The sequence below is a fragment of the Astatotilapia calliptera genome, chromosome 20 (assembly GCF_900246225.1).
Source record: "Astatotilapia calliptera chromosome 20, fAstCal1.2, whole genome shotgun sequence".
NCBI lineage: Eukaryota > Metazoa > Chordata > Actinopteri > Cichliformes > Cichlidae > Astatotilapia > Astatotilapia calliptera.
The window spans coordinates 30,581,389-30,593,732 of record NC_039321.1 but is presented as its reverse complement, the minus strand read 5'-3'; the positions used below and the strand labels follow the sequence as shown (position 1 = coordinate 30,593,732).

General features: G+C 43.7%; 2 protein-coding genes across 2 annotated transcripts; both read right to left on the bottom strand.

Annotated features, from left to right (window-relative positions):
- Window positions 1-14: 14 nt before the first annotated feature.
- On the bottom strand, window positions 15-1,635 carry LOC113013001 (nucleolin-like; the record flags this gene model as incomplete). The annotated part of the gene is made up of 3 exons (XM_026153492.1): window positions 1,019-1,635; window positions 696-847; window positions 15-224 (listed from the first exon to the last, which is right to left on the bottom strand). Coding segments are annotated over exons 1-3 (555 nt in total), but the record flags the coding sequence as incomplete, so codon positions are not given.
- A 3,122-nt stretch (window positions 1,636-4,757) lies between these two features.
- On the bottom strand, window positions 4,758-12,269 carry tktb (transketolase b). Its single transcript, XM_026154278.1, has 14 exons — window positions 12,005-12,269; window positions 10,009-10,126; window positions 9,807-9,920; window positions 9,565-9,662; window positions 9,061-9,252; window positions 8,789-8,916; window positions 8,511-8,707; window positions 7,070-7,234; window positions 6,629-6,785; window positions 6,417-6,547; window positions 6,250-6,333; window positions 6,051-6,147; window positions 5,792-5,911; window positions 4,758-5,566 (listed from the first exon to the last, which is right to left on the bottom strand). Exons 1-14 carry the CDS (start codon window positions 12,109-12,111, stop codon window positions 5,394-5,396), a joined length of 1,881 nt encoding a protein of 626 aa, XP_026010063.1. The 5' UTR covers window positions 12,112-12,269; the 3' UTR covers window positions 4,758-5,393.
- Between the last annotated feature and the right edge of the window lie 75 nt (window positions 12,270-12,344).

Genomic DNA, 12,344 nt, shown 5'->3' with positions numbered 1-12,344 from the left:
TCTTCTTCTTCTTCCTCCTCTTCATCATCATCGTCGTCGTCTTCATCGTCGTCTTCATCGTCATCGTCCTCCTCCTCATCATCCTCCTCCTCTCGTGCTTTCCTGAGATCCATCAGCCTTTTCTTCTCAGCGTGGAGTTCCCTGAGTGCAGCCATAAGAGCGTTGCTGTCCTCCCCTCCTTTTCCAGGCTTTCTCCAGCCGCCAACGGGTCGCCCCAAACCCGCCTACAGAAAGTAGCAGGAGACCATTACTGGAATTAATTACTGGAAACAGAGACAAGTCTCACATAAGGACTGTGTGTTACAGGTGCTGCATGTTTCTTCTTTTTGTTTTGTTTCTGACAGGTGCACCAGTTGCCAGTACACCGTGCTTTTCTGTTTGTGCTCTATCCTTTTGTTATATGTTCACTCCTATTTTCTACTGCCTTCCTTCCCCCCCGCCTGTCAGCTTAGACATTGTCGTACTACACATATACTCTGATAACTGAAACAACACGAATAGAAATGAATAAATAGGCAGATAAAAGAAACACATGAAGAAGAGGAGCCTTTAGGGAATTTTTAGAGCTTATCTTGGAAAAGCAAAATGTGTTCGGCACAACAATTCAGATCATAAAATCTGATTGCAAAAGCTGCCAGACAGGACGGCGACATGACCTAAAAGATGGTGTAATATGATTGTGTGTCTCATCATACTATTCTATATGCGATGGACTCCACTGTGGCTGCATGCTTCCTCTTCCCCCAGGCACTTCTCCTTCTTCTGATCGCCTCCAGGTTTCCAGAGCCATGTTTTTCCTGCTTGATCACTTTCTCAGCATTTGCTTGGAGATGCTCATCCTCACTCTCTTCTTCACCAGGGTAACAGAAAACATAAATCAAACCAAAAATGCAGTCATGAAGGAATACACTGTTCGATTTTTAATCCTCTGTGCGCAAAATAGGTTAAAATTCTCAGTTATTAAGTGTTTATTAACCAAGAGCGTGCAGACAAAAGTGGGCAGACTTTAAAAACTTACCAGCAGTGTGTGCACCCGACACTGTCACCCCTGCGTCGATCCTTGGCGAAGGAACGGGTGCTATTTCTAGTTCGGATATCTCAGCGGAGACTTCCATTAATGCATCCACGTCATGCCAAGAGTCCAAGTTTTGTTCTGAGGAAACTATTCCACTCAGACAGATGAACACGATCCACGTCCATGGCATTTGCATTGCTGTATATTTATACTCAAATCAAGCTTTTTTCAAATGCAGAGAAGCCCAAAGGGTTTAATTTCTAATCCTCAGAGCTGAAGCCAAGAAGAAGCATCAGAGCAGGAAGCGCAGATGGTTAGAAGTCTACTTACAGACAAGCAGACAGTTCTTCAGTAAACCCTGGAGCTTTATGAATGCAGAGTAAACGCTGTGGTTTCCCTTCTGTTCTGAGTCACCTTGAAGCAGTGGTCAAACATATTGCACGCGCTCGCTGCTCAGAGTAAATGTTAAAATGAAGAAAGAGAGAGAAAGCGTGAAGGGACATCCAGCAGGCGGAGAGGTAAAAAAATAAATTCTCTCAGTGTTAATAAAGAGCCTCGATTGTTGTACCGTGAAATACAGACACACCCTGCTCCTCCTCGTCTCCACTTCATAACTGTCTGCGAACATTACGTGGAACAGCTTTTTTCTCTCTCCTGGAGGAGAGACGCTGACAGGACGGCGGGGGGTGATACTGGAGCGCAGTAAGTTTTGCACACTGGTGATAGATTTTAGTCGTACATTCTGTTGTGATTTGACAAATGTGTTTTTGTAAACCGCTGTCACTTTTGTGCTTTTTCTGGAGGGCATCAGAATGTTAGTATGAGTATAGCAGACCTTGTCCAAGAGCAGACGGTTGGTACACAGTCCCAGTCGGAGGCAACCTTGTTTGGCAAACCTCCGCCAGCATCTATGTCTGAAGTCAAACATGAACTCTGAGTAATAAAAAGTGAGGACGTCTTTACATTCTGCACATCGACGGCAGAGTGTGTACATCCTCACACTCGCCGTCTGCCCCTTACTGAGTGTGGAGCCAAACTGGGATGTTCACTGTGGGGTGAAACCTCTTTATTTGCTCAGCAGACACACACAGTCGTGTTTTCATATCTTCGTGTGGACATCTAATTGACATATTGCTTTCCCTAGCTGCTTACACTTATCCTAACCCTGTCTTCAAACTCATGGGGCATTTTGTCCCCATAAGTGACTGTTGGTCCCCACAAGAAGAGCAACTTTCCAATGTTTGGTCCCCGCATATACACATACACAAACATTACATTCAGTCGACTGTGCTTCAAAACATCTTCTTAAATGAACACTACTACTGTAATATGCAATCAAATCTGCAGATTATGCTTTTTTGGTGTTTTTCCACACCTGAAGAGTAACTGATGAGACAGCAGCAGAATCCAGACATATTCCAAATGGCACTCTGGACAAGTTGACACTAAACACTGAAACAGTCAGGCCCTCATGTGCTCCTCCAAAGTAAATAGCAACGTTTCCAAAGATGATTCATTTTTATATCTCGACAGGAGCACGCTGTCATCTACAGACCACATTCAACCCCTTCCTTGAGTGTGACAACACCCTGAATTTCCACAGCACACTTACATGACTACACTTACATGTTTAAGAAACAGCGCATGTTTTATTATCCTTCCTGCGGATGACCAAGTTAATCTTTGCTTTCTTTTCACTCTGAAGGAATATGTTAAAGTCAGCATGACCGCTTTCAGCTTTGTAACATCTCTGACACCAGTTTGCCAAATGATAAATGTAATAAACTAAACATCTGCAGTCATGAAGCATCTGAGGTTACAGGCAGTTACTGAAATAACGAAGCTTTTATGCTCACAACTGAACGGCATTTCAAATCAGATGTGTTTATCAAGGCGATCGTGGCTCAAGAGTTGGCAGTTTGTCTTGTAATCGGAAGGTTGCCGGTTCGAGCCCCGGCTCCGACAGTCTCGGTCGTTGTGTCCTTGGGCAAGACACTTCACCTGATGCCTACTGGTGGTGGTCAGAGGGCCCGGTGGCGCCAGTGTCCGGCAGCCTCGCCTCTGTCAGTGCGCCCCAGGGCGGCTGTGGCTACAATGTAGCACCAGTGTATTAATGACTGGATGTGTAAAGCGCTTTACAAATACAGGCCATTTACCATTTCATAATCATTTATTTAAAAAAGTACCTAATGAGTTAGGAACAAAGAACGGCGCATTGTTTAGAGCAGTGGCTCCCAAACTTTTTTCGCTGGGCCCCCCTTTGTTTTATAGAAAAATGTTCGCACGCACACACTAACACACCCTCCAACCACACACACACATTTTGCTCAGTTGCGGTTTATTTCACACCTCAAACATTTAGTAAACAATTAAGCAAATACAAGTAACCTGCAGGTAGTACGAAAATAAACTATGGCCGCACCTACACGGGTGTTTCTGAACACGCAGCTGTTTCGTCCACGTAAACGGCGTTTCGAATCACCGAAAACGGAGATTTTTTATAACTCATTTTTTGCGTTTATGTGTGGACGTGGAATACAGAGCTCATCAGGCAAAGTCAAAGGTATGTGCCTTTTTCCGCGTCACGCTGTGCGCCACGTTATTGTTTACATGAGATGAAGAGCAGACAGTCAGATTAACAGTATTGTGTCTCTATCTGCAGGTTTTACACGCAGTTACTGTCCCTCCATTACAAAGGCAGAGGCGTCACGGTGTCATTATTTTACACGTGGTTGTTTTTCCTGTGTAATAATGTTCAACACTGCTGTCAATACATTTTAAAAAAATGCTTCTCTGTGCAAAATGGGTTTAAAAACATAAACAGCTGTGGGATCCTGTTTGTCCGTGATGTAAACAGCCCAGCGCTGCTCCCGACGAAGGAAAGACCAACCCTGCAGGGAGACCTACCTCCGCACCTGTGCAGGTGAAGCCAAAGGGCAGATTTGCTTCACCATATTTTCTAGTCTTTGGCTTAGAATGAAGTTGGTTTGGAAACATATTCAGCGATGCTTCATCTCCTGCTTTGCGTTTGTGTGGGAGCCCCAGGCTAGCCCCATTCCGCCCCCCGCCCAGGAGGCCGCACACTTTGGGAAGGTCTTGTTTAGGGGAAATGAAAATGACACATGATATGCCAGATGTGTTCAGTTGGATTTAGGTGAGGCGAGTGTGGAGGATTAGAGTATGAAGGAACCCAGGACCCACTGCACCAATAGGTTTAAGGATTTCATCTTGATAAGTAAAGGCAGTCAGGGTGCGGTTGCCGAGCCTGTAGGTGTGTGTGTGTGTAAATGCCTTCCTGGAAAACTACACCACAGAACTGGTCAAGCTTAAAATGTTACATGAACTTTGTCTCCTGGATTCTGCTCCATACTCTGTGGTAGAAAACACAGCAAACCTTCTAGCAATACCACATGTTGATGTGGCCTCCTGCAGGGGTACAGATATCACTTCATGTGAGCCCTTCAGAATCCACTTCTGTAATTTATAGACTAACTTAAGTTTATTTAATATGAAGCCATTCATATTTTCACCTTCACACTGAATAAATTATCATTTGATCCTTTATAACTTCATTACTACACCAATTCATTTTTCAGGAAGAGAGAGTGTGTGTGTGTGTGTGTGTGTGTGTGTGTGTGTGTGTAAGTAAAACCAGTGGAAACTTTCATTGTTGACATTTACTTTGCGACTGCTGGTCCACACTTTGGCCTCGGCTTATATAAATAAGCACAGACAAACAGCATTGGGAGAATTATTTTTAATTCACACTACAGCAGTAATAGCATCTCTGTGACCTTAAGCGCTGGAAATGTTGTGCGACACCCGTGTGGTCAGGAGACAGTGGGATGTTTAAAAACGGAATAGCCAAGCACTGAAGGCAGTTACTGAACACAATTACAAAAGTAATCTAGTAAATGATAATATGACGAGCAGTAACAGCGCTACCAGCTGAGAGGGAGGACAATAGGAATGCTTGCCAGGAATGTGTAAGCATTGATGGTCGGTGCCACAGATGTTGAAGCTCATCACTAGGACACATCGCTGTATGATGGGCTTTTCATCTATCAGCATAACACTTTAAGTACAGTATTCAGTGATGCTTTTAACTGTGCACCTTACAAGACTCTGAAAACATGTATAACAGCAAACGGCAGAACCCATCTGGAGGCAAGGATACTAAGAGGTGCACATAGGGGAGTACCATCAGCACTATAGGCTATGACCGCACTGCACTCATCTCCCTTCATCTCTGATATTAATACAGGGTTAGCACAACTCAAGTAGGAACTGAAAGTTAGGTTTTCCATGGTTGTGCCTGGCAGCTGCAAGTTTGTTGTGATTTAAAACAAAAACGAGAAGGGAAAATGAAGTGCAGTTCTTAGTTTGCGAAGGTCTGAGTCACAGCTTCGGCAATATACTTAGCACTGATGCCAAAGATGTCCAGAAGCTCTTGAGGCTTTCCACTGCGGGGAACACCAGCCACTGCCAGACGTGTCACAACAATACCAGGCTCACTTCCCACTGCTGACAGCACCGCTTCACCGAGACCACCTGGACAAAGGAGGACCGTCAAAAGGAATGAATGCATAAAAGTGATGTTGGCATTTCTTTTAAATTACAACACAGCAAATCATGATATGATGCTCCTTTATTCAAGTTGTGTTTTGTTTGTTAAAACCAAACCCATCTAACGTCTAGGAGCCATAATTGTTGCCTCCATAAGAAAATTCCTGCCCTTTCACAAACATGCTTTCTGTATGCACAGACTCAACCTACCCTCCTTGTAGTGGTCCTCCACAGTGATGATCTGTCCCCTTGTTGCTCGGGCACTGGCCAGAATAGTAGCAGCATCCAGGGGCTTGATGGTGAATGGGTCAATCACACGGATGTTCTTTCCTATAAGAATGCATAAGGAAATTTACAGGTTTATGGAGGCTATAGTGGTTCACTGGCCAGTTGAAGAGTCCCTGCATTAAGCCCTGTGTGTCCTCATAACAATACCAGCACATGTCCACTAGAGGGCAGTGTGGGTTACCTTTAGCAGCCAGCGTATCAGCAGCAGCAAGGGCCTCGTGCAGAGTAACACCAGCTCCAATGACAGTCACCTGGTCATCATCAGACTGGCGAACCACCTGACCACAGAGATAGATGTATAAACATTTTTGGGGTGGGCATTTTGGTATGAAGACTGACTGCATTAGATTTATAACAAAAAGAGATTAAAAAAAAGTTACCTTGGCTACACCCACTTCAAACTTCTCATCTGGGGAATAGATGACTGCAGTGGCTGGTCTACTTGTACGAATGAAACATATACCCTGAAAATGGAAAGTGCATTACAATATATTGAGTGCTCTCCAACAGGATGAAGACATCAAGCTACCACAAGGTGGCCACCAACCTTTGTGTTGGATGACAGTTCAACAGCTCTCTCTGTGGACACTGCGTCACTGGGGTAAAACACAGTGCATGTTGGGATGGCGCGGAACATGGCCAAGTCCTCAAGCGCCATCTGGGACGGACCGTCCTCACCTGAAGCCAGAATAAAATGAGTGGATGACAGACACTCACACCTGCACTGCTCACTAGAAATCCAGCAGATGAAAAGCTTACCGATGGAGACGCCGCAGTGAGACCCTACCAGGTTGACATTCGTCTGAGAGATGGCTCCCATACGAATCTGGTCGTAGGCCCTGGAGAAAAATGCTGCAAATGCGCTGGCAAATGCAACAGTGCGGTCACGGCTGGCACAGCCAATAGCCACTCCTACCTGCAGTAGTAAGGAGACATCAGCAACACTGTTTAGTTTAAAATGACAGTGGATGTGGTTAGTAAGGGTCTAAGCGCAAAGTCAGCTGGGCACAAATGAGAAGCAGCAGAGAGGACAGATTATCATGTGTGAATGTACAGTAACAGATTAGACCAAGTTGGAGCAGATTATAGTACTGAAGAGCAAACCAGGTACTAGTCTCTCATAACTGTGACAGGGTTCCAGGATCAATAGGTTGACTAATAGTTAGCATAAATCAGCCTGAGCACTGAAGGATCGTTTACCATATTCTGTTCAGCAATGAAACACTCGATGTAGCGATCAGGGAAGGCTTTCTTGAAGGTCTCTGAGAAAGTAGAGTTTTTGGTGTCTCCGTCGAGTGCCACCACTCTCTGGCTTGCCTGGCCCAGTTTTTTCAGTGCCACACCATATGCCTGCCTTGTTGCCATCTAACAGAAAATACAATGGGTTAAGCAACAAACAGCCTTGATTGCTATGCTTAGCTATATCCACTTTAACACATACATGTGAAAAAGAACCTTTACCAACATGATGAGCAGCACAATATTCTGCACAGTCACAATAATTCACACACATCAGTTTTGAAATCATGTTCATTTCAGACAGCGTCAGCCCCGCAGTTAGCAAAAGCTGCAAAAAGCAAACTACATCCGATGTTTCACAGGTTCATGTGTGGAAAGTCTGAGATTTACTTCCAGCTGAAGAAAGTTGTACTGCTGTAAAAACTGCTGCACCCTCTTTATATCATAGGAACAAAAACGTGAACGGTTTTCACAATCGTTCAAAGACAAAATCATAATGACAGTTAAAATGTGCTTAATCTTCCAGCTCTGACAGGTATGGGGATATAAAACAGTGCAATAGAAAATAACACACTGGGATTCAGTCATGGAAGATTTTAAGCCCTGTACACACCGCCTGTACAAATACTGCATGTGTGCTTCAAAGGTATTTGAAGAGGTTAACATTGCACAATACTGCACATGATGCCATTACTAGATAACTGCAGAGTGGGGGTCATGTTAGCAGTGCTAGTAGCACCCGTCTTCTCGTATTCCAGGTTATTGTGGATATGCACGCTTTAGTTAAGCCATAATAATTTGACGCAGCCCAAATTCACCAGTTTCTTTCGAGGTTAAAATAGTGCCAAACTGTTCTAATTTCACAATTCTGGTTTACAACAGCTCAGTAACTCTCAGTCCCAAGGATTAAGCAAATTCTACATTAAATTGTGAAAAATTTGTTTAACCTTTTAGTTTCTGGTGTCCACTAACCAGGATGGCAAACTTTAAACTAGTTTTCTAATCAACTACATCCCTAGATAAGAAAAATTTGCTAGTGAATACTGATGTCCGTGTCTCCGCTGTATCTACAGGTAAACACTGCAAAGTTTCTCGATATCTTTAACCTAGCAGGAGTCTGCATGTGGCTGAGCAGACAAAAAGCAAAGGAAAGTGGATATTTATATTTAATTTATTATATAAAGACCCTTAAGTGTGGACAAGTGTTCCAGGTGGTGTTTTTGTGCCATATTAGTAATGAAACAAAGCCACCACTCGTGCTAAATAAGATTCATGCTGACAACTGTATCGGTAAACTTTAAACTGCTGACCACTCAGTGTTGAGTGACTTTGGACCCATTACTCCAAAAGATCCAATACTCAAAAACTAAAACTAGACACAAACAAGCAACTCTGAAGGTACCTTGTCTCCCTTCTTGTATTCTGGAGGTGAAGGCAGTGAGATGGGGCTAAGGTCAGCTGGCGCTGTGTCCTCATTGGGCAGATCAGGGCAGAGAGTTTTGTTGGGCACCTGGATCTGTGACTGCAGATCTTTCAGGATTTCATCCACCCGGTCCTTGGGGATCGGCTTTCCATGCCAGTTCTCCAAATCCTCAATACCTACAGTTAAGTGGCAAATAAGTCATGTTTAAAATTCAGAGAACAGTTCTAACTAGATACAAAAAAGTTATTCACACCAACCTTTGAGGCCTCTGCCCTTGAATGTCTTGGCAACAATGCAGGTCGGTTTGCCTTTGACCTGCTGAGCCTGCCAGAAAGCTTTGCACAGCTCCTCCACATCATGTCCATCCACAACATACGTGTTCCACCTACACACATAGAATGTTATTAACATCTGAACATGTCTGTAGACCATCAAAAAGCAGATCGATACAGGGAAAGACAAATAATAAGGTCAAGTTTGGACAGTTTGTTTCTACAGGTTATGAGCTGAGATAAATGCACGTGCTGACCCAAAGGCTTCACAACGTTTGCGGTAGATCTCCATGTCGTGCTTCAGAGGCGCTGGCTCACTCTGACCAAGCCGATTAACATCCAGGATAGCCACCAGGTTGTCCAGCTGGTAGTGGGAACCAAAGGCCATGGCCTCCCAAACTGAGCCCTCTGAGCACTCGCCATCTCCCAGCATGCAGTACACACGATAACTACAACACAGTCAGTTAATAACAGACATGAGAATTTCCATAATATCTACTTTGAGAATTTTTCTGTTGCTGCAGTGCAACAGATTATAACAACAACAACAGTAACAGGATTTCACCACTGAAGAAGCTTCCTAGTTAGAGTAAATAAGACTACTTTTAAGTGGTCTTGAGCAAATGTGAGTATAAAGCATCCACTTTAGATTAACACCACACACTGACAACTGGGCAAAAATATTTCAGGTAACCCTGTGCAAGTTTTAAAGAAATGTTTGGTAGTCTTATGATTTGACACTGATACATAAACATACTGACCTGGATTTGTCAAAGTATTTGCCGGTATAGGCCATCCCACATGCAGCCCCAAGACCCTGTCCCAGAGATCCAGTAGCTACATCAACAAAAGCCAATTTCTGTGTTTGAAAAGAAGAATTGGAAAGAAGGGAAGTTGTACACGATACAGAGAGTGGCTTGCACACAATTTTGTCTTTTTCTTCCAAAAAAATAAAAATAAAAAATAATAATGAACAGAATGGGTCTCAAGATTCCCGACTCACTGGTGTGGGGTGTCCCTCCAAGTCAGAATCAATCTTACGCAGGTTAACCAGCTCAGACTCTTTCACAAAACCTGCCTCTGCCCAGGCAGCGTACAGGACAGGTGCAGCATGACCCTGGCAATAAGAAGGAGAGTGTTAACAGATCTCAGGTTTGCTGACCAAATACAGAGCAATTAATCTCAATTAAAGGATATGCACCTACCTTTGAGAGAACAAAGCGGTCGTTACACTGATTGCGAGGATCATCCGCTTTGTAGCGCATGGCGTGGAAAAAGAGCACGGACATGAGCTCAGCTGCACTGCAACATGATGTGGGATGACTGGAGACAGAGAACAACAGAAAGGCTACTGTGACAGTATAAATGCCGACGGGTTAGAAAGAAAAGAAACTCCACCCAAAGTGCATAAACATGCATGTGTTGCTGCACTTAAAAAAAAAAAAAAAAACGAACAAAAAAACAAAAACAAACGCTCAGTTTTAGTTTTACAAGACACAGCAAACATTTAATATGCCAAACGATGATGCTCTTTAGCACAAGTCATATATTGTTAATTGTTATTTATTTTAGACCATCACTGCCTCAGGAAGGCAGCCAGGTTACCACACTTCAGAGGAAAAAAAAAATCTTGTGAAACTGTTAGTTGCTACACAGTCTCGAGTACTGTAACCATTTAGAAATTCCACATTGCCCAACACATCTCAGCTTCCCTATGCAGGTTAAATCGCATATCAACCATGCTTGGAACAAATTATCCAATCTGAACAAACATCAGCATAAACCTTTTAAAATAACTCAATGCTCCGTTTACCACGTGTTCTTCTGTTGAGAGACAACCTGCTGAGAAATGAAGGACAGTCAGAAAAACCACATGGAAAAGAAAGAGGCACAAGTGTAACTTTGACTGTTGAGGAACAATGCTCCTCAAGAAGTCCTTTGTTTAAAAGGGATATAATCTTTATAAAGCCCTCATAGTACAGTTAGAATAAGCTCCTGCATTTTCTTGTCAAGAAACAAGAGGAAACAGGTTAGTCAACTGTACATTAAGGCTGCATTTGAGATTATGAAAAAGAAATAAAAATTGCACAATGCACACCAACTGGCTGAGGGATAATTGTAAGAATCAAGCACAAACTAAAGCATCTGGCCAGGTGGCTGACATATACTATAAATAAAGCTGAGGGTTTTTACTGCCTCTTTGATTCCAACATCCACTTTTCTGTCTCAGATGTGATGAAGCAGGATATGCGACTCTAAGCTTTAGTCTGCGTCACACAAGTCTAAACAAAGTGTTGTGTTGTGTTGTATGCGAAATGTAGTAGGTGACTTGACTTGATTAGCGCCAACTCACAAACTACGGTTTCAGTTTTGGATATTGTAGCCCTTGTATAGATCCATTTGCTCTCCAAAGTGAATATTAACCGAGCAAAGGGCGCTCACACTAATCCCTATAAAGCTACACCCTCGTCAACTCCTACTTCCCGCTTGGACTCGAATCAACCTATTGGGTTACTTCCCGACAGCGACACGGAAGATATCAGCGATAGCTCAAAAAGAAAATTCTGGCATTCTGGGAACGCCAATATTTATGATGAAGTATTACCACAAACCCCTTCCCAATAGCCATTTCCCAGACTTACCATACTTAACGCAGATATCCTCAAGCTGGCGATTTAACAGACTAGGAGCCAGCAGCAAAACTCAGCCTCAACGCAACCAAGAGATCCATCCTTTCCTATCATGTAATTTCTGTTAGCTAGTAAACGCCTGTTGATGTTAATAACCACTTGACTTGAAGTGTTATACGCATGTATGCTAGGCTAGAGTGCCTAAGAGTCTAGCCACCAGTAAATAAGGCCGTCATTTACTTTGTAGAGAAAAAAACCAAACAAACACTGTTAGCATGTGGTAGCCTTAGCAATAGCTGTGGGCTCGGCTACCCTCAAGTCACAGCGTAACTTATTAAAACGTTTCGCAGAGCAGTCGCACAACATCAGGTAGCAAACCTGCTGCTAGCGGCTTGCCGTGGCTCGGTAACCGCGTGAATTTAATCTGCAGCACGTGCACCCAGGCCCAGAGGTAGTGCACGCCTTCGCCCCAGTAACCTTATAGCACATACCATATATATGTGTGTGTTTTTAATTGTATACAGGATTTATTTAATATTCCAGCTAATGTTTGCAACTCTGAACAACTTACCCTGAGTTAGAGGCGCATGTTGCCTTGATGGAGTTGATCCTGAGCTTGTTAGCGACGTCCTTCAGTCCTTGCAGAGTCTTTTCATCGGGTTTGTGGTAGCTAGTCATGGTTTACGGACGTATGGTCGCCTGCTTCAGGTAGTAGTCGTGGTTAATTCAGTGCGAAGGCTGCTTCCCCGGTGTCGTCGTGTCAACGCTGGGCCACTGAGCTGCTAGCTGCCCGGTGTTAAGTGCAGGAGAGGAGGGGCAGACGTCGCACAGGACGGCTTTTGTTTCCTCAAACAGCCACGCCCACCAAATCAAACCATTGGAGGGAGAGTGGTGGTTCAAGCCGCCCTCGT

Coding starts and splice junctions, on each gene's coding strand:
- tktb (XM_026154278.1), bottom strand. CDS start 12,111: ATGACTAGCTACCACAAACCCGATGAAAAGACTCTGCAAGGACTGAAG. Junction 6,786..7,069: donor TCATTGCTGAACAGAATATG/GTAAACGATCCT, acceptor TTACTACTGCAG/GTAGGAGTGGCTATTGGCTG. Junction 5,567..5,791: donor GGAGGACCACTACAAGGAGG/GTAGGTTGAGTC, acceptor TCCTTTGTCCAG/GTGGTCTCGGTGAAGCGGTG.